Source organism: Marmota flaviventris, chromosome 2, assembly GCF_047511675.1.
Source record: "Marmota flaviventris isolate mMarFla1 chromosome 2, mMarFla1.hap1, whole genome shotgun sequence".
NCBI classification, from domain to species: Eukaryota; Metazoa; Chordata; class Mammalia; order Rodentia; family Sciuridae; genus Marmota; species Marmota flaviventris.
In genome coordinates this window covers 171,440,878-171,463,295 of record NC_092499.1, presented here as the reverse complement: position 1 = coordinate 171,463,295, position 22,418 = coordinate 171,440,878, and the positions used below count along the sequence as shown (strand labels likewise).

General features: G+C 41.3%; 1 protein-coding gene across 1 annotated transcript; it reads left to right on the top strand.

The window, feature by feature from the left end:
* Positions 1-5,252: 5,252 nt before the first annotated feature.
* On the top strand, positions 5,253-17,240 carry Bmp2 (bone morphogenetic protein 2). The gene is made up of 3 exons (XM_027921311.3): positions 5,253-5,709; positions 6,943-7,292; positions 15,184-17,240. Exons 2-3 carry the CDS (start codon positions 6,950-6,952, stop codon positions 16,026-16,028), a joined length of 1,188 nt encoding a protein of 395 aa, XP_027777112.1. The 5' UTR covers positions 5,253-5,709; positions 6,943-6,949; the 3' UTR covers positions 16,029-17,240.
* Positions 17,241-22,418: the final 5,178 nt, after the last annotated feature.

Sequence of the window (22,418 nt, the reverse complement as noted above, 5' to 3'; positions counted from 1 at the left end):
CCACTTTGAGTTGATTTTTGTGCAGGGTGAGAGATACAGGTTTAATTTCATTTTGCTATACACATGGATTTTCAGTTTTGCCAGCACCATTTGTTGAATAAGCTATCTTTTCTCCAACATATGTTTTTGGAGCCTTTGTCTAGTATGAGATAACTGTACTTATGTGGGTTTGTCTCTGTGTCTTCTATTTTGTTTCATTGGTCTACATGTCTATTTTGGCACAAATACCATGCCATTTTTGTTACTATTGCTCTGTAGTATAGTTTAAGTTCTGGTATTGTGATGCCTCCTGCTTCATTCTTCTTGCTAAGGATTGCTTTGGCTATTCTGAGTCTCTTATTTTTCCAAATGAATTTCATGATTGCTTTTTCTAGTTCTATGAAGAATGTCATTGGGATTTTCTACATATGGAAATCAATAAATGTAATTTATCACATCAATAAACTTAAAGACAAGAATCATATGATTATTTCAATTGATGCAGAAAAAGCATTTGACAAAATGCAGCATCTCTTCATGTTCAAAATACTAGAAAAACTAGGAATAGTAGGAACACAGACTTACCTTCTGATGCTACTTTTTTGCTTTCCAAACTCCTCTCTAAATCTGAACTACCTCTTTAGACTCCTCAAATCACCATTCTACATTTTTTTCACCTGATGTCTCAGCTTTAGGTTGCTACCACTGCATACACTAGAGACGATTAGCATTGTGGTGGTGGCAGGTGGGTAGTAAAAAACATGAGTTCTAGAATAGATTACTGCATATGCTATTTTCTAGCTATGGCCCAACCTCTCTCCTCTTAGCAGTTTTGTATTGGCAAAATAATATAGGTAATAACATCCACTGTGAAATTTTCATGAGGAGTAAAGGAAATTACATGTGGAAAGTACCTAGTATCTAATAATTGAGTAATTAAATGTGTTGGTGTTAATACTGATGTTGTTCATAAAGATAACTTCTGACCCTACTAAAATTCTGTTCACTTGAATATTCCTCTAGAATGCTCTTCCTACTATAAATTCCTACACATCAGAAATGCAATTGTTTTCCATTAAGCCTTCTACAATTGTTCCTCCTATTTCTTAAAATTCTTTGCTTATATGCTTTATATTTTACAAATATTTACTTGTGAACGTGTCACATTTCTTCCACTGAATTCTAAATACGTAAGGTGTAGAATTTGTGTATCTTTGCATTCACTGGGACCTCAGTGACATAGTGCCATAGGCTTCATGGCTTCTCAATAAAAATCTGTAGACTGGTTTTGTAAAAGACACTGTGCTTGACTCTTCACAATCTAATTAACACAAGATCAAGACCTTTTGATATCATCATGCCAATATATGACAATATAGCTATATTGCTATTTGGCAATTAATAATACTTAGTAGATATCTAAAGCAATGTGAATTGCCCAAGTGGGCCTAATTTTGCATATAAATCTCTCCACTACATTCATCCTTCTTTCCATGTGTAATCAAATATTAAATAAGTAAAAGTTTAATTGACTAAATGCTACTCTTTGCTGTGGGTTGTGGTTCCTGCAAAAGAATCTCATTCAGACAAAATAAGTAGTACTGGGCTTGGGTGTCACACAGTACACAGGCTAAAAGCCAAGAGGTTTCTCAGGGGAGTTGCCACAGGTTTCAATGGAATGACAATTACAAGGTAGATGGATCATGTCATGCCTGCTGTGACCTTTACAATACATGAGGATCATTATTTTAATGTTAATTTGCATAATAGTTGGCTTAGCAGGAACAATGCTGAATGCTAATAGCTGCAGGATGCAATAAAATTAAACATTATCTGGGCTGAACAGCTAAAGGAAAAGTTGCCAAAGTATGACTCTTCAAGCACTTAATCTCATCCCAGGTCATGTCCACATACAATCAAATATGGATTTCCAGTATCTCTTGAAAAACTGGCAAGAAATGACTGAAATGGAACAGTAGTAACTTACCTAATCTAGAATCCTTATTTGGAAGTCTTCGAATCTTTACATAATTTGTTTGTCCCTGATGAGGTATTTGTATTTACAACTACCTTGATCCTTGCCCAAACACTCCTTATCCCACCCTTACCCCTCACCACATTTGCTGGCAGATATATCCAATTTCATAATCCCAGAAAGTATTAATTTTACCCTATGGACTGAAAATCTGTAAATGAATCTTTGAAAAGGGTAAAGTCACCTATATTTAGCAGTAACTGATGTTATCAAAGCAAACAAACATTGCCACCTCCAAGTATCAAATAACCCTGCATTCTCAGTTGCAGTTTGCCATTAGCAGAGAGAACAAAAAATAAATTAATTAATTCCATTTAGGTTTCTCATTTCTAACTATTGCTGTTGCCCAGAAAATGTACTGTACATTATCCTGTACTTTGTACCCCAAGTCAGTCTTTGGAGACAAATTCATGAAAGAATCTACTTTTCTCTCAAGCGTTTGAACTCATTTCCACCACAAGAGGGCAGCCATCTCTAATAAACAACCAGAGAGTCTTTGCTCTTCAGAGAGAAATAGGGCCAAACTTCAGGAAAGTTCTGCTTGGGAAAAGCATTCAGCAACCCCAGATAAACTGCATACTCTACATGGAAGAGATACTGTGGTTGGCAAATGGAACAGAATATTTAGAAATTTAAAATTTCCCCCAGACTCTTGACTATCGAAGATGATATCCTAAAACTCACAAGGTTCCCATTTCTCAGTTATGAAGGCCTAAAGCTGTTAAGACATCCTCCATGTCATCACCAGAGATTTATTTTTCATCTTTTCTTGGGGTGTGTCCAACAGCTATCAGCTTTCTTTTCCTCCTTAAAAGCAACATACTGATTTAAGTTTCATCTAGGTTTCCCTTTGTTTTGTTTGTAAAATCTTACTGATGACAGAAACAATTGTTAAGTTCTCAATTAAACTTGATAGAGAAGGAAATAGTTTCAGAAGCACAATAAAAACTGTTTTGACTTAAGTGTCTATGAGAAGAATAGGTTTTATTGCTTACTTGCCTGGTGTTCAGTGATTCAGAGCAACAACTTCCATAGCACTGTTTTTAAAAAAGGAGTAAAGTAGCATATTCCTGAATATTTCCCCTTTCCTTTATTTTCCTAATAGACAGCCTTCCGCTAAAATACCTTATTTGACCTTTATACCTTTAGAAACAAGGAGTGCCTAATTCCTCTCTGTGGGTTGCTAATCCGATTTATGTGAGCAGAACCTAGAATTATTTTAGCTCTACCATCGAAAAAATAAAGACATGGATAATAGGTTATTATTATTGTTATTAAGCTCCCATTTCAGACTTTTTTCCCTCCACTTTTCAGGCTTGAAAGTTCTGATGCAGAAACTGATTTTACCATTCCCGCCTTTTTCAAAAATCCTACCCCCCCCCACCCTACCTTGGGGCAAGGTGGTGGGGGGTGTTCATCAAGGCAACCTGGTGTTGTTATGCACAGAGGTTCCCGAAACCCTGGGAGGGACGAAAAGAATTCCACAGAGACTCAAGATGCAGCAACTTTAGGAAGTATTTCAGCTGAAGGAGAAAACTGATTTGGCCAAAAGTCACAGCTCCTGGGGACCTGGTGGAATGGGGTGGGGGAAAAGGTTCTAAGGTCCTAAACTGGAATTACCTTGTATGCTTGGCTCATTGTGCGTTATTTTACCTTTCTCTGAGCTGCTAATCGCCTGCCTTTGAGCTGAGGCGAGATAAATATCACAAGGCATGAAATGATTGCTACCATAAAAAGGAATAAAATCTCTCCCATCCTGCCTTAACGCTGCCATACACACACACTGCACGTTACACGTGTCATAGCAGAAGACACCCATGCCATGTACGTAGACTATTTAAGGAAACACAGTCTTGGTTCGCCTATATTTGCATACATATATTCACAGAAACATAAGCATATATTTTTGTATACTAGATATATTTATTCGAATATAAACACACGCTTTGTGTATGGATATACATGTTATACATAAACGATATTTATATGCATGTAAATGCACACACATGTATTTACATACGTAACTAAGTTCGCATATCCGTATATCTCTGTGTTGTTTAAATAACAGTTTCCATCCTGTTTTCTTTAACTCTTATCCTACCCCCTAAAACACAAATTGTCCACCCCACGTCTATGCCAAGAAGCCTTGTAACTTGAGTTCTTCTTTCTTAAAGATCGTCTATCACCGAAAAACTTCAAATTGAAAGTTGAATAACGGACCCGGTGGGTAAATAGAGGCCCGACCCTGCATTCGTCCTGGATCCGGAGTCTTCCCGAGGGTCCAGCACTTTAGCAGACCTCCCTTGCCAGGGCCCTGTGGAAGCGCAGCGCCCCTCTCGGCGGCGGTGCGCCCCCGCCCCCAGCCCCACCCCGCCGTGGCTGCCCGAGCGCGCCGTCCACACCCCTGCGCGCCACTCCCGCCCGCCTGGGGATCCCCGGCGAGCTTCGCAGCCGAGGGGGAGGTGTTCGGCCGCGGCCGGGAGGCGTCCCCTTTAAAAGCCGCGAGCGCCGCGCCACGGCGCCGCCGCCGCCTGAGTCCTCGCCCTGCCGCGCCGCGCTGCGCTGCGCTGCGCCCGGCTCGCGCTGCGCCCGCCGCTCCGCTTCCCACACCCAGCCACGGACTGGCAGCCGCCGCGGGACATCCGCCGCTGGCGACTCCAAAGCCCTCGGGGCGAGCGCCACAGGGATCACTGCAGGCAAGCAGACACCCGCACGCCTCAGACCCCGCGCGGGTCGGAGCACCCGGCCGTGCGCGCCGCAGCGCTGTGGCCTCTGCTGCCCGGGCCCCGCGGAGCCGCTGACGGGCGCGCTGAGCGCTGGGGTGTCCGGAGCTGAGACTCAGCGGCGCGATGCCCAGCACCTCCTGTCGGGGATCGGGCGCCTGGGACGTGATGGTCGAGGTGTGATCGGACCCCAGGCTAGCCACAAAAGGCACTTGGCCCGAAGGCTAGGAGAGGGAGGCCACCCGCCTCAGCGGCCCGGGACTCGGTTGTACTCGCTGGAGAATGCGCCTAAGGACGACGGGGCGCCGGAGTCGCGGCAGTTTCCACCGGCGAGCGCTCATGGGGGTGCGCTGGAGTAAGGCAGAGTGATGCGGGGGGGCGACTCGCCTGGCACCGAGATCGTCGCTGTGCCCTTACCCGGACCCGGCGTCGCTCAGGATGGCTGCCCCGAGCCATGGGCCGCGGCAGAGCTAGCGCGGAGCGCCCAACCATCGCCCCCAGAGTCCCGGAGCCGGCCCCGCGCGGGGCCACGCGTCCCGTGGGCGCTGGTTCCTAAGGACGACAACAGCACCAGCTTTTCCTTTCTCCCTTTCCTTCCCTTCCCTTCCCCGCACTCCTCCCCCTGCTCACTGCTGTGTGTCAGCACTTGGCTGGAGACTTCTTGAACTTGCAGGGAGAATAACTTGTACTCCCCACTTCGCACCGGTGCCTTTGCCAGCACAGCCAGCCTGGTCGCCTCTGAGCCCCGCCGCCCCTCCACCCCTCTGCCGGGCCCAACCCCCCTAGAAGCTGTTCCGAGCTTGAGAAAGAGGGACTGCGCGGCCGGCACCCGGGAGGAGGAGGAGGAGGCGGCAAAGGGAACGGACACCCGGTCCCAGCGCCAAGTTCTTCTAACAGAGCTTTTTCCATGTGGAGACTCTTTCAATGGACGTGTCCCCGCGTGCTTCTTAGACGGACTGCGGTCTCCTAAAGGTAGAGGTCGCGGGCCCTTGGCCGGCAGTAAGGTGGGGGTGGGGGGACCCCGTGCTCCGGCACCGGTCGCTGCAGAGCTCCTCCTGGGGCTGCGACCCGCTCCAAGTAAACAGAACCCCCTCCGAGTCCACGTGCTGCGGAGCCCCTGAGGGTGCGCCCCAACCAGCAGCCCCAGGCGACCTACTGACTCGCCTTCCTGGCCCACAGTCTTCCGTCCCTCCTCCCTCCCCTCTTTTAGGTATGTTATTAAGGCGGTTAACGCTTACATGATTAAAAAAAAAAAAGTTAAATCCCTTCAAGAGGGTGGACCCTAAATTTCACCCATTCGTTGCCAACCTGTACCCCCTGCCACGGCGATCTAACCCCTTCACCTTCCTCAGGTTGCTTAGGGAGATCGGCTCTCTACTCAGAGCTTAGCTAAGTCCCATTTCGGAAAGTTGGGATTCTCCGTGTTTGTTTCCAGAAATGCGAAGGGACCTTACTTTAGTGCCACTTTGTATTTTAACAGCTGGTACGTGCATTAATAGATACTAGCCATTGACATGATTCCAGGAAGATAATTGTGTTTCTCTACTACACTGGAGGGATGCGGGGATGGAATGGCTTGTCCTTCACCCCTGAGGTTAGCGTCTTGTGCCACAACTTCAAAAGTTGTGGGCTTGAGTTTACAGGATCTAGAAGTTACAGTCTCTCTCTCTCTCTCTCTCTCTCTCTCTCTCTCTCTCTCTGTGTGTGTGTGTGTGTGTGTGCGCGCGCGCGTGTGTGTGTAGGTAAGTTGCAGGAAGTTCTATGCAGCACTTCTAAGGAAGTCACATGCACTTTTCGAGCGCTGGACACTGTGTGTTTGAGTCTGTAGAGGATGCAGGATGTCAAGTCAAATGGTGTTTTCATGGACTCCAGGCGGCATTGGCTGTCAGAGATGGTGTCACAGGGGGTTAAAAAATGGGTTGACAGTCATTGATGCTGTCTGGGGACGAACGCAAAATCCCCAGAGATCAGACGGATTGAGAAAGGAATGGGAAGAGGAAAGCATTCAGGAACTTGGGGCCCTTCATTCTCCTAAAGATGCGGGCGTCTTCCGGCATCTCTTATGTAGTGGTGCGAGTGGTGCACTACAGGAGGGCAACCTGGAGGAGGAGGTCAGATAGCCCAACCGGAGCCTGGGCCGCGGGGGCGGGAAGGAGGGAGGACTGGGCGGGGAACTCCGGTGACTCACGTCGGCCCTGTCCGCAGGTCGACCATGGTGGCCGGGACCCGCTGTCTTCTAGCGTTGCTGCTTCCCCAGGTCCTCCTGGGCGGCGCGGCCGGCCTCATTCCCGAGCTGGGCCGCAAGAAGTTCGCGGCATCATCCGGCCGCCCCTCGTCCCAGCCCTCGGACGACGTCCTGAGTGAATTTGAGTTGCGACTGCTGGGCATGTTCGGCCTGAAGCAGAGACCCACCCCGAGCAGGGACGCTGTGGTCCCACCCTACATGCTGGACCTGTACCGCCGGCACTCGGGCCAGCCAGGAGCTCCTGCCCCGGACCACAGGCTGGAGAGGGCTGCCAGTCGCGCCAATACCGTGCGCAGCTTCCACCACGAAGGTGAGGCGGGGATCAAGCTTTGAGGGAGGTGGGGGCGGGACAGGGGCGGGGAATCTCCTTGCGGAGCCCCCACCTGGATGCGTGCATCCTTGCGAAAGGCTGCTGCTCAGACCGTTCCACTTTTACTTCTGGTTGGTCCTTTCAGAATCTCATTTTAACAGGCTGCTTGTGTGGCGGCAAGGGAACCAGGGATTCCCCTCTGGCGCATCCGCACCCTTTTCCTGGCCCGCAGCCAGAAGAGTAACTCCTCCCCCAGGAACTGGAGGGAGACCAAAAGATGGGGAAGATGAGGGGGAAAGGCATGCCCCTAGTCAGAGAAGCGTGCAAGAATTCCACAGGGGGAGAATGAGAAGGTTTGGGATTTCTTTAAATCTGTTTGGAAGTCCTTCCTCTATAAATCTTGTGTCTTCTGCTTAAGCTGGGGTTTCAGGCTAAAATAGAGCCAAGGGCAAAATTTTCAGAGATAGTATTGAAAAATTAAAGCCCAGAGCCCCAAAGTCTTTCTAATTTACTGTTGATCTGGGCCTGGTTTGGAAGATTTCGACTCCTTATCTAATCCCCGTGGGAGATCAGTTCCACAATCAATCTTATTATTTCCACAATGAGTTTCTTGTCTTGCGCTTAAATCTTAGATAGGCTCTGGATAGAGACAAGGCAAGCCTTCAGATAAAAGCTTTTGCAACAGCTGTCTGATTCCTTCATGTGCATTGAATTGTGATTTTTTTTTTTTAATTTTATGATACCGAACATGGATTTCTAAGGTAGGATATTTCTGTTTGTTTCATCAGAAAGGCATTTAGTGAATTTGAAGTGTCTTAGAGGAGCTACTTAGATCTGTTGTACCTAAGTTCTTAAAGCAATTAGTCACAAGCATGTTACATGTCAGTTGTTTCCTACAGTTTTAAATGTTCCTTTGGCTTAATGCATTCTAAATATAGCAGGAAGTGCCAAGTTGTATGTCAGAGCACTGTTTGTAGAATATTAGGGAAACTGGGGGAATAAATCTCTCTTTTTCTTGCTTTTCACCACTGAGGTGGTAGATTTCAAATGACAACCTGAGCTCTGACATAAGCAAATTAGAAATGGCACAGCCCAAGGTTCTGACCAAGTGTGAAGGATGACTTGGGAGAACACTGGTTGATAATGGGAAGAAGTACCACAGGTGGGCCATATGACAAAAGATAACTTCATCAAGGCAGCGGATGCTAAATTGATCCTTATTGTGATCAACAATGAAGTATGTGCTGAATTGATCATTCATTTTCAAATGCATTCCTAAGGTGCTCTCCTGCTAGTAGAAATTAGAGATTTGAAAAACAATAGGCCTCATTCTATTCCATCAGAACCAGCCCACTGAAAGCATCAGTTGTCTGTACTCATAGGGAGAGACATTTTCAAATTGTGTACATTCCAGCATCATAACCCTGAGATGATTTTAGAGTCAGCTCATTGTTCCCAGCTGATCTTGATTGGAAATAGTTTTGTTTGTTTGTTTGTTTGTTTGTTTTCTGGATAGAAAAGTAACAAACTCAGCTGTGTTAGCCACCTCTTCTGGAATATAGCATGGAAACCATTCCTCACTTTATTTATGATGCCAGGAAGGTACTGTCTCTCTTGTAACTTAAAAGGAAGATCACTTAAGTCAGTTACTGTCTAACACATTCAACTGAATGAAGATTTCATCAGTAAGGTCTCCATATTTCTCATTCTTCATCCAGAAGTGGCTTGATCAAAACTTAAAACAGGCTATACATTATTTGAGTGTCATTGTAACTTAAATAGAATGCTTGAGTCAAATTTGTATTTGTCAAAGTGTGATGTTATGGATAAAACAGTACCCAAGTTACCAACTTGTTTAAAATCAATTTGCAATATTTTTACATCTTAATGCAATTAAATGACAGAGAAAAGTGTGTGATTTTTTTCCTTAAATTTCAACAAATTCAGTTCTTTTCACTTTGTGACTAGTATATCATCATTAAGCTGGATATAACACTTTTTGAAGACTATTCACTGTTGTATAATGTGAGATTTTATTTTTATAAGCATCCTTGTGCCACACATTGCCTCTGAAAAATTTTGAATAAACCATGTGAATAAGGCTAGCTCAAGAGTAGAATATAGTTTGTACAGCATTATTAGACATGTATTTGGTAAAGAAGCAAAATAACCCTATTAAATAAGGTATCAGATAGTTAAGTGAAATTATGAGATAACAGATGCCAAGATATGATCATTCAATCAGTGTGTATATAATCACCAGAATAGTGATCTGAGATAGAATCATCAGTTGTCATTTCTCTTGTTGAACATTGTCTAACTCGTTTCTACAATGACTTTTATTTAGGAGAATGGAAACTGCTAAAATTCTCTTTTCAAAGTCTTTGAAAAGTCCATCAGCCATGCGGGCTTTGCAGGACTGCCATTGAATACAGAAAGATCACTTCTTGAAATAGAAAGAGTTTTTCACATGTTGCTACTGTTGGAAACACATTAAACTGGATTGATTTCATTGGCCCTGCAAAAAGTCTTCATGCTTTCTTGATGTATCAGAATGTAGGAGAACCACTTGCTTGCTCCCCTAGACTCTGAAGGGTACCATTTTCCTATTTTGTATCTATGACTAATGCTTTCAAGTAGAGATGAATCCTGTTCCCTCAAAAGTAATTACCATGAAAATAGCCATATAATGTGAAAGGTCTAGAAAGAATCATTGCCCTGTGAAGGAGAATGAACGCCACAAATTCCCTGTGTGAATTTGAACTTATAGGTACCTCCCCCAAACCAACACTTAGCTGGTTTTCTTCCCGAGTGCCCCCAGTTATTACAGTGTGATTACAAAAGGCCCCATTAATAGAAGCATTATTGAGACTGAGGCTTTGGTCACCCATGATGGCTCCTTGGCACTCGTATTTTCTGCCCCTATATTCCCTCTTGAGTCTTTCTCATTGAATTGCTTTGTCCTTTTTAGACTTGCCATTCTGGTATTTCTCTAAGAAGTTAGTAACAGGGCTCTGTATCATTCTAAAGACAGAAGCCAAAACAAGGTTAGGCTTTTCTTCCTTTAGTTTCCATTTTCTTTATTGTCTTAAACACAAACACACACACACACACACACACACACACACACAAACACTTATTCTTGCCAGGTGCAATGGCACACACCTGTAATCTCAGCAACTAGGGAGGCTGAGGTAGGAGGGTCCTAAGTTCGAGGCCAGCCTGTCTCAAAAAAAAAAAAAAAATAGACAGGGCTGGGGATGTGTCTCAGTGATAAAGTGCCCTGGATTAAATGAAAAAAAAATGAACAAAAACCTTATTCTTTATAACCTTTCATGTTACCATGTTTTTCCTCTTAACCTATATATTAATTATTTTATCTTCTAGAAAATATTGTGTATTATACACAGCCCCTTCCATGATGTTATAGAGTGATTTCCAAGCTTACCAATTTTCCAGACTACCTCCAGATTTTGTTGTTTTAATGAATATCTTTTTGTTGTCTTTTGTATTTTTCTATTCAAAGAGTGTTGCAAAATTCTCAAAACATAATGATAACTTACTTTAAAAAAAAAAAAAAACTCACCATACTTTAGGGCAAAAAAGCAGCCACAAAATAGCAGTGGTTCCAAATAAGTTCTATATATCCCAGGGGGGCTTGTAACTTTACTTTCCTCCTCAGTTTCATCTGCTTTCTCCATTATACCTGGGTAGTATATTCCTATCCTTTAGTTAGGACAAAGCTCACACTACAGTTATCATTGTTGTTTTCTTTCTTTTTATGGTGCTGGGGATGGAACCCAGGGCCTCCCACATGCTAAGCAAGTGCTCCACCACTGAGAGACCTCCCAGGGGCTTTACAGTTTTTGTTGTTTTAACTACAGATGTGCCTCTGAATGGTTTTGACTCTTTCTTGAGGTTTAGGTTCCTTCCCATGTTAGGTACTGTCATCTAGTGGCTGGAAACTTAGGCACTGCAGGAGACTCAAGTTCATAGCTCAGTGATCTTAGGAAAGTTACATAACCTTTCTGAACTCCCATCTATTTCATATGAAAAATGGATGGTTCTTCTAGTCAGTTTGTTGGGGGATAATGTTTTTAGATAAAGCTGTGAGTATCAGACCTGGCACAAAAAAAAGCATCCAGCACATTAGCTAACATGATCATGATGACTTTTTTAAAAAAAATCTTTGTTTATTTATTTTTATGTGGTGTTGGGGATCAAACCCAGGACCTCACACCTGCAAGACAAGCACTCTACCACTGAGCTACAGCCCCAGGCCTGTGATGACTTTTTAAAAATGTCTCATTATCCTTTTATCTAAGGAAGAAAAGGCCAGAGTGGACCTACCCCAATCTTTTGGATTATTTGGAAATAGAGGAATAATTGTGAATGATTGACAGCATGTAGATGATTAAATTAGGACTTTTGGAGGAGAGATTGAATATCATCATTATGTTGCTTTTTTAAAATTCCCCCACATTTTTAGTCTTAACTCCACTTAGAGGTGGACTGGTGGTATAGCTTAGTGGTGGAGCACTTGCCTTGCATGTACAAGGCCCTGAGTTCCATCTCCAGCACCCCCCACACCCACACACAAGGAAACAAAGAACTTAGAGACTCATAAACTCAGGTCGAAGTTAGGTCAGAGCCTCAAATCTTTAAGCAAGTTCAGCTGATTGAAGAAGGGATATTTAAAGGGAATTAACAACTGTTTAAGCCTCCAAAAAAGTATACATTACCCACTCTTTATTTTCTGAATCTCCAGGCTTCCTGTGATAATTTATGGAAAGTTTCTTTTTCTTTTACTTTATTTCAAATAGGTTTTGAATTTCCCATCCTCAAGAAAAGATTGAACCTTCTCCCTTGGAGGAGGAAAAGGTGGTATGTGCACTAATCTTGAGGAATGACTTCCCAGGGCTGGGGAGCTCCTCTCTGATTTATGTCTGTGACCTGAATCTGCAGTTTGAACAGAGACCTCTGCATTAATGGGAGATAGAGGGCATTCAAGGATTAGATAGATGAGGTACAGTTGGAAAGTTGGAGAAAGATCTTTATATTACCTGTTATTACTTATAGTGCAGTTTTTTTTTCCCTTTGCCAAAGCCAGGAGACATTTCTGCTTTGTTAAGGCTTCTTGCCTCTAATGATTTTAAACCGTGGGAAATTGCTATTTTCTGTGTTTCTTGTTGTATCAATTTTAATATAATTCAGTCTTTAGTTTTAGAGGGTCATTGTTGTAGCATATGCCTCTTTTATAAAAACCTGTCTTCCTTACATCATCAACCTATTTCATACTTAGCTTGGAGATTGTTTCTTCATCCTCTGGCCATGAGTGTATGTGCATACACATGTTATGTGTGTGTGTGTGTGTGTGTGTGTGTGTGTGAGAGAGAGAGAGAGAGAGAGAGAGAGAGAGAGATTGGTTGTCAATTCTTTCCTTTTTATTTAAGGATTGGGATTCAGGGTTTTTGTTTCTCTTGTGATTTCTCTGGGCACTTAAATTAATAGTTATTCATGGAATGCCCTGGATAATTTGCCTTTCCTTCCCTTTCCTTGAAGAACAAAGAATGTACCTAGATGTACAGGTAATCAGAGAAGTCAAGAACTCAGGTACATTTCTGGCTTTGGTGTTATTGGGGTCTGGAGGATGCTGCTAACTTTTACCTTCCCTGATGAAAAAGTGCCTTGAGCAAAAACACAGGAGGGCTTCTGGAATGGAATGGAGTTTCTCTTTTAAAAATAGAAGCTAAATACACTGAAAGAGCCCTAGTTATGTTGGTAGGAAGGTTTTGTTAATTTTTATGGCCGAGCTGAAGTACCATTAGCTTACAGTGGGGCTCAGAAAGTGAGATGGATCCTGAAATGTGTTCCCAAGAGGTTTGGACTAACAAGTACTCACTTCTTGGCCTGGTGGTTTCCAGGTCCTTGTAGAAGAACTTTAGAAGACCTTTCTGTTTGAGTCCCTGGCTGGCCTACCCTTAGCTTCAACTATTATTTCTTGGCCCTTGCTAATGGTTGTTCTGCACACTTATATTAACCAAAAGCTACTTTTCAGACACATCCCTCTAGTGATCTACACTTGAATGTCAAAAACATCCTTTAAAACCTTGACACTCAAAGTGTGGTTCATGAGTTTACAGGATCTTCTCAACTAGTAGCTTGTTAGAAATGCAGGATCTCAGTCCATTTTTCAAATCTACTGAATTTGGAAATTTGAGGGATCTTACTGGTTACCTGTGAGGTTAAAAGTTTCAGTAGCACCATATTAAAGCATATTAAAGAACTTGCTGTAAATTGTCCCTGTTGAACTCAGCTTCTGCTCAGCTTGCAAAACTTACATGGTGAAGGTTAGTGGGGTAGAAGCTTTGAGAGATCTGATATGCTTCTTCTATGTGAAGGTATCTTGATTGTGTTCACAACTTGCAGCTCTTTGACTTTTAAGCAAATACAACCATAGAACTGATAGAAGTTTTACTTTCTTTTACAACAATGACATGGATCTATGGGAAAATAGATTCTGTTAGCTCTTTAAATCCTAAATGAAGCAGGTAATTTTTTTGACAGTGAAAGAGTGTTAAAAGTAGAAGATAAGCTCAAATATCACTTATTCTAATGCTTTAGCTATCAACTTAATAGTAATATTGTGCTTTTGATGATCTATAAACTATAAGCATTCAAGGTGCTATATTATATTTTACATTTTGTTTGGAAAACAGTATTTCTTATATTTGACATTCAGGAATCAAAACCAGACAGATATTTATGTGTGGCCTATTTAGATGGTTCTTGTGGAATAATGATGATAGATATAGAACGTTGATTCTGTAATAGGATGAGATCCTTTCTTATACAGTGAACCTCAAAATGGTATTTTTCATAAATTTTTATAAATTAATTTGGTTTTTCATCTGTCCTTCAGCCTGTTTATTAGATTATATACACATATGTGTCTATATTTATACACACACACATATATATTTAAACAAAAAGGAAATATAAACAAGAGAAAAAGTTTTTTTTTTTTCCTTTTACTCCCAAAAGCATGTGAAATGAGATTTTGCTTCTTGAGTTCATAAGGAGGTGAGAGAAAAAACAGTCAGGAAGCTATTTCTCTTAAAATTGTTTGGCCTTAATTACTACAGTGTCCTAGTACCACCCATATGTTTCCAAAGAAGTAGATCCCTGTAAATGCCTTTGTCTCTGGACTTTTGACTAAAATGGTAGGGTGTGCTTTGCAAAATGTCATCGTTGATGTTGAGTTTCAGAGTCTTTAATTAGGAAGCTGAAATCTGTATATTGAGATTTGTAAATCATCTAAATTGCAGAGTAATGTTTTAGGATACCGCTTAAGGGATTGACATTAAAGCCTTTTTTTTAAGGAACTGCAATAATTTCCTCAACTCCTCACTCATTAGACCCCTACTAACTACAGTGCTGATTTTTTTTTCTGCCCCTAAAGTCTGAATTTCAAAGAAATGCATCACCATTTCCCCATTATTTTAGCCACCTGGAAGTCATGTTCATGTATTCAAAAAATAACAATTATGAAATTTTATTTCATGGAATGAGTGTTGATATGACCCTATAGAAAAGGGAGGAGGAAGGAATAATTCTTTTTTTTTATTTTAAAGGTGACTTTTTTTTTTTTTTTTTCTTTTTAGCAGTCTGGGGATTGAACCCAGGACTTCACATATGGTAGGCAAGCCCTCTGCCACTGAGCTTCACCCCCAGTCATGAAAGTTTTACTTTCTGGTTGCAAACTTTTACATGAGCTAAATAAAACCCTGCAAGGTTTAAAATTTCTGATAGCTAAACTATCATTACTCCTCTTATTGAATATTTTGTCTTCTTCCCCCCCCCCCCCCCCCCCCGACCTTTATCAAATTAGAATCTTTGGAAGAACTGCCAGAAATGAACGGGAAAACAATCCGGCGATTCTTCTTTAATTTAAGCTCTATTCCCACTGAGGAGTTTATCACATCAGCAGAACTACAGGTTTTTCGGGAACAGATACAGGAAGCTTTGAGAAGCAATAGCAGTTTCCATCACCGAATTAATATTTATGAAATTATAAAACCTGCAACTGTCAACTCAAAATTCCCCGTAACCAGACTTTTGGACACCAGATTGGTGAATCAGAACGCCAGCAGGTGGGAGAGTTTCGATGTCACTCCCGCTGTGATGCGTTGGACTGCGCAGGGACACGCCAACCATGGATTTGTGGTGGAGGTGACCCACTTGGAGGAGAAGCAAGGAGTCTCCAAGAGACACGTGAGGATTAGCAGGTCTTTGCACCAGGATGAACACAGCTGGAGCCAAATAAGGCCCTTACTGGTCACTTTTGGCCATGATGGGAAAGGGCGCCCTCTCCATAGAAGAGAAAAGCGTCAAGCGAAACACAAACAGCGGAAGCGCCTCAAGTCCAGCTGTAAGAGACACCCTTTGTACGTGGACTTTAGTGACGTGGGGTGGAATGACTGGATTGTGGCCCCTCCAGGGTATCATGCCTTTTACTGCCACGGGGAATGCCCTTTTCCCCTGGCCGATCACCTGAACTCCACCAATCACGCCATCGTGCAGACGTTGGTCAACTCTGTGAACTCCAAGATCCCTAAGGCGTGCTGTGTCCCAACAGAACTCAGTGCTATCTCCATGCTGTACCTTGACGAAAATGAAAAGGTTGTATTAAAGAACTATCAGGACATGGTTGTGGAGGGTTGTGGGTGTCGTTAGCACAGCAAAAATAATTAATTAATTAAATATATATATATACACACACACATATATATATATATATATTAGAAAAAAAGCAAAAAAAAAAAAAAAAAAAAAAGCCCAAAAGCCCCCCAAAACAAAACCAGCTGACACTTTAATATTTCCCAATGAAGACTTTATTTATGGAATGGAATGGAAAAAAAAACACAGCTATTTTGAAAATATATTTATATCTACGAAAAGAAGTTGGGAAAACAAATATTTTAATCAGAGAATTATTCCTTAAAGATTTAAAATGTATTTAGTTGTACATTTTATGTGGGTTCAACCCCAGCACATGAAGTATAATGGTCAGATTTATTTTGTATTTATTTACTATTATAACCACTTTTTAGGAAAAATAGTTAATTTGTATTTATATGTAATCAAAAGAAGTATCGGGTTTGTACATAATTTTCCAAAAATTGTAGTTGTTTTTGGTTGTGTGTATTTAAGATGAAAAGTCTACATGGAAGGTTACTCTGGCAAAGTGCTTAGCACATTTGCTTTTTTTTTTTTTTTTTTTTTTTTGCAGCGCTACTGTTAAGTTCACAAGTTCAAGTCCAGAAAAAAAAAAAGTGGATAATCCACTCTGCTGACTTTCAAGATTATTATATTATTCAATTCTCAGGAATGTTGCAGAGTGGTTGTCCAGTTCATGAGAACTTTCATCCTTATTAGGTGGAATATTTGGATAAGAATCAGACATTGCTGATCTGATACAGAAACCAGCCCCCCACCCCCTAATTTGCAGAAAAAGTAAAGCAGGACCAATAGAAGTAATTAGCAAAAGGATGAACATGCAGGAAAGTGAATGATGGTTCATTGTTCTTCTTTCCTGAAACAGTGATCCCTTCTAGGGGCTGATCTGGCCAAAGTATTAAATAAAACGTTAAGATTTCTTCATTATTGATATTGTGGTCATGTATATTTAAAATTGATGTCCTGTGGCCCTCATTAAGATCTGGAAAAAGATTTGTATTTCCCCTCTACCTTGTCGGGGAGCTCTCTATGCCCCAAAGTACCTAATTTTCTAACTTTGCCCAACACACAGCAAAATTGTGCACATCATGTTTTCTGCCCACACCCTGTACTCTGACTGATCAGCTTGCTATTCTTACCAAGGTAATGTGTTTGAACACATTTCTCCAAGTGTTAAACCTATTTCAGATAATAAATATCAAACCTCTGGCATTTTGTTCTATAAAGTCCAACCTGTGAGAGAAAATGGCTCATCTGTACAGTATTCACGAAGATTACCTTGTGTTTGCATTTTTGTTCTGAAGTTACTTTATTTCAGAGTGGGGATGGGGAAAGGTAAGGAATGGTTGTAAAGTTGCAGGCAGGTCATTGGATAAGTCATATTTACACCCAAGGAATTGCCAACGATTTCATATTTTTTTTTACGTGAACTTCTGTGGGGCAGAATGATTTAAGAGAAAACCAAAGCCTACAAAACAATCAAAACCTGGGGAACCCAAGGTAAAGTTTCAAAGATGATATCCTATGCAACAGAGGCAACTGTGCCAAAAAAATTAGAAAGGGAAAGTGTCTGAGATCAGCTTCTATAAGAACATCTGCCAATTGGCCTGAAGCCCAAACAGAATGAAGTCAAATTAGGCTGCTCAGAATGAACACTTACCAGGGGCAGAGCTTCTGTGCCCCGGCTTGGAATCAGACCCAAGGCAGGGCTCCCTTGCTGAATTTTAAGACCAGGGAACCTAGGAATCCTCGCTATGTTACTGGCAATATTTTAAGTCAATTTCCAGGCTGTTGTGTCCCCTCTAATCCTGCCACAATAAGTGAAAACTAGTTCTAATCTCCTTTACTTACTCCACTTTACAACTGGTTTTAAAACTAGTGTGTTTGTAGTACAACAGGTTGTTAAAATTCTTCCAAAGAATTAATTTTGGATGACCACAAACATAGCTACCTTTTTAGGGACTATAAGGTTCTGTAGATGATATGTTTAACTGAACGCTTTAACTATCTTTTATCATCTTTTAGCTTCTTTTTATCTGCATTGATTGCTCTTGCATAGGTGGGCAATCATTAGATTTGACTCTACCATGGAAAACAGGGTCCTCTTTGTCCTCCAGTTATTCTTTACCTCTCTTGCCATAAGTATGAGAGACAGACTGAAGTCTTAACATCTTAAAAAACAATAACCTGTGTTTTTCCAACTCCAGATTCTCTAGATGAGAATGTGAGAGTACTGCACAAGAATCTCATCCTTTGGCAATTCCATCCATCCTTTGAATTTCTCTGCTTTGTTCTAATTTTCTGGGCTAAAATTGCTTTCAGTGGCATCAGCTCAAATCTGTTCTCTTACAATATATACGTACTTAATATCCATATAAACTGTAATAGACACGTATAAATGTATGGAGGTTTATGTAATGGACATCACACATGTTGATGATGGAATTTTCAGTTTTCCTTTAGTTTCAGAGATTTTATAATAATTGAGGGCTCTGACCCTCTTGGCAGCTCACTTGAGAAACCGTATTCTTACATACATTTTACACTCTTCCAGACATTTCAGAGAAGGAGTCAGAACTAATACCATGCCACTGAATTTCTTGAATTTCAGTCACAATTCTGGAAGATCCTTTGAATCACTGTAGAATTGGCTTAAAGTAAAAAACTGTAGTAGTTTCTGAATTTTGAGGGATCGTCTTTCAAAATTGATTAAATCTTGTCATCTGTTTTTGTGCTTGTCTGGGCTGCGTGTGCCTCACTGGCGTGGTTTTAACCTATATGGCACGTCCAGGTTGCTGTGTTCATTTTTTTTTTTTGACTTCCAAAATGAGGAAGGGGGAGCATGAGTGGTTTAAAGATATATCTGTTCTTCTATTTTTTTTTCATAGTTTCTACTCCAATTACTAAATTGTCTCTCAAGAAACCAAAAGTGGAGAAAAGTTCTGTAAATCTGGTCTATGTAGCAAGCTAGGTAATTATTAGATATCCTGAGTGGCTCATGTTTTTCCCCTCCATTGTTTATTGAAGGGGGAAAAAATCATCTGTCCAATCAAAAGTGAATCAAAGCACTTTGGAAAGCATATTTCTGTTGCACTCTGATATTAACGTTAAGATGTTGATTCATGGAATGTTTATATGCCACAGTTCCCTTATCTATTATAAAGCAAAAGAAACACAGCCTTGCAGCAAAGAATAATTAAAGTCTAGAGTAATTGGAACACGGATAGGCAATCCAAGGAAGTAAGAATGTTCTGGCACTATGCCCTTCCTGATTTATTTTTTGTGGGGATGGGTAGGGTGAGATGGGGATAACATGCCAGTCTACTTGACTCAGGTAAATTGCTTTTCCTCTTTCCTCAACCCTGCTGACATAAATTACACCTTATGGTATTCTCCAGGGCAGAATTTTCTGATTCTTTTCCTGCCCTACAAACTTCAAAGTGAACGAACGTCTTCCTAACTTGGGAGGGGGGTGGCAATGTTCTAAATAAAACTTCTTAGATTTTAATGTGCATTCAAATCACTAGTAATGCCTCCAGGAGAATGAAACTTCAATGCATATACAGACTCCCTGGAATCATGTTATATTATGGATTCTGTTTCAGAGGGTCTGGGGTAAGTCCTGAGGAGCTCACAGGTGAAGCCCTTATTGCAGATTGAAGGACCACAATTTGAGTAGCAAGACTCTGATGAATGTCTTCTCAGTCTTACATGCAGAAGTTGAACCAAGTTTAGGCCCTTCCCTAAGAAGCAGAGCTTAAAGGAAAAGAAACAGAAAAAAAAAAAAAAAAAAAACTGTATACAGAACTGCATCTGAATACATTTCACCATATCTGAAATGATGGCCTACATATTTTTTTTCAAAGGCATTCTTTTCCCCCACAAGATGACTGGCAATTTTGTGTTCTAGCCACCCTCAGACATGAAAACACTTGGTTGCTTATCTTGTAAAATCTGCTCCGCTTGCTTGCTTGGGCATGTATGCAGTCAGTTTAGTCAAATACGTGTCAGTACATCTATGTGGATGGGGGAGCAGGTGCAAGCCCTTAAAAACGTACTTTAAAAAAAGTTTAACACTTAAGTCAGTCCACGGAGTTGATCCTAGTGTGTGATCTTAGTGCCAAGCCTCTGAGTTAAATGTCTTCCCTTTGAAGGCAGCAAATAGATGTCATGCATTTGAAGCATTTGTTTATACTAAAAATGATACTTGACTTTTTTTGGTTGTTGTTATAACACAGTTCACTGTACAACTCCATTGAGCCTAGAGGGTGGTATAAAGCTACCAAAGTTGGTATTTGAGGTTTGATTTAATGGATATTGGAATTTCCTATGCCGCAGTTGGCTTTGAATAAAGTGCTTAAGTGAATGGGTTCAGGCTTGGAAAAGCAAAAGGAATTGATTCCCTCTGAAATGGGGGTCAGCAGAGAAATAAATTCCTGTCTTTGCTCAGTGTTTTCACCTATTTTCTAGCAAAGTTTGCTATGAAGGCCATTTGTGTAGTGGCGTCAATTGACTTTGTAGGAGTGCTTTGAACATTTTCTTACAAGCAACTTGGATTTAGATATTTGTTGAAAAATTTTTGGAATAATCTCAAGTACACTCTTCATTGTGTGTGCACAACGTGTATACACATACATGCACTTTTACACACACAGACATCAGTCATGGAGAACAAATGATTTGCTTCTGTCTGGAGTCTAAATGCCTACATATTTTAGATGTAGGGCATCTGAATTTTTTTTCTCCCACTGGGTTTATCAGTTTCTTTAGGTCTCTAAATTTTGATTGAGTCCCTGTGAGGCGGCTAAGCAGTGCTATACCAGACACTGACTTTAACACCACTTAAAAGTTTGTGCTGCCCTGTGCCCTGGGCCCCACTCCAAGGCATTGCCAGGAGTGCATTATTGTTGCAGTCCATTCAGATGAGGAGGTCTCTGAACAAACCACCGATTTGCTTAAAGCTTCCCTCATAAGGAGCAGGATCTCATCTGGACTGCATTTACCCTGGAACTGCTTGGCCGCAACACTATGAGAGAATAATTATTGAACTATTTTACTGTACAACTATTTCCAAATTGTTGATTTTTTATTGATTTCAGGAGGCAAGCTAATTGCCCCATGGCAACTTGATGTTAACATTTAATGAAGATCAGGAAACAGAGTTTATGAAAAGCTTTTGTATAGTAACTGCAAAGTTTCAAGAACTGTTTTATACTTCCTGACAGTGCTGGGCCTAGCTTAATGGTTTGTTTTTATTGCTTAAGAGTGTAAACCTTGCTTTAGCTGGGTGTGTGGAAACTATACCCTCATCCCAGCATTACACATTTTCTCAATGCTTTTTTACTCACTCCTGACTTCCTTTCCTACCATCGACAATCAAGACTTTTTTGGTGTGCTTTAATTGTGTGAAAGCGAGTTTCTATCTTTAAACCCAGAGAATCTTACACGCCCACACCCCCACACGCGCACACACGCGCACTCATGAAGTAAAGTGTCTGTATTGTTTCACTTTGTTTTGGGTGGAGTTTCTTTTCAGTACTTGGTTGCTAGACGACCAAGCAGACAAAAGTTAAAGATTGAAAAGGCATTTTTAAAGATGCCAAATCTTGGCGGCTGTGCTATTTTATCTCTGACTTTATATGGAAAGCTTAGTTTTCTTACCAGGTTCCCCTTGTCTTCTATTGGGTAGAAGAAGGCTGCCTGGTAGAATTTTTTGAAGTCTGGCTCTGAAGTATTATCTGTTTGAGAACTTTCCCTGAGTGTTGTTCCCATTTGCTGGAACACAGCTTCCCACCTGGATGAAAAAAAAAAGAAAGAAAGAAAAAGAAAAAAGCTTGGTTTCCAAGGGTGTGTTTTAAATCACTAATAAAGTTGAGCTGTAGCTCTCAGCTGCTTTGATTGTTTCAAGGCAAAGAGGTAAAGGGAAAATTGCTTTGGGAGAGAGCATTCAGAAATACAAGATTTAGGGTATGGAGTCCACTGTCCCCAGGAAGCCACTCTGCTTATTCTGGTAGATAGTGTTAAAAATGTTTTTAAGAATTCTTAAAAGCCTAATTTTAAATCAAAGTCATTTGCTCATTTTAGTAAAATGCTTCAGGAGGCGTGTTATAAAAACAGGATCTTTATAGATCAGCCAAGTTGGACGTGTGTTCACAAGTTCATCTCACATGCGTGCACAATTTATAGGTCTTCACTGAGGTCTTCCCTTCTGCCTTGCTCACCTCTGACTAGCCACTTCTCTGGCTCCCCTCGTTGTGGGGTTCCCTTGTCTGGAATTCAGTCAAATCCATGGAAAACTTGAACCACTTTCCTGATTCATTTATAGGCAGGATTTCCTGGCATGGGGATCAAGAGAGAATTGTGAAGTTAGTTCATCACAGACTGGAA

Bases quoted from the DNA above. Each gene is read 5' to 3' on its own strand.
- Bmp2 (XM_027921311.3), top strand. From the start codon at position 6,950: ATGGTGGCCGGGACCCGCTGTCTTCTAGCGTTGCTGCTTCCCCAGGTC. The intron at 7,293-15,183 runs GTGAGGCGGGGA...TTATCAAATTAG, and splicing joins GCGCAGCTTCCACCACGAAG to AATCTTTGGAAGAACTGCCA.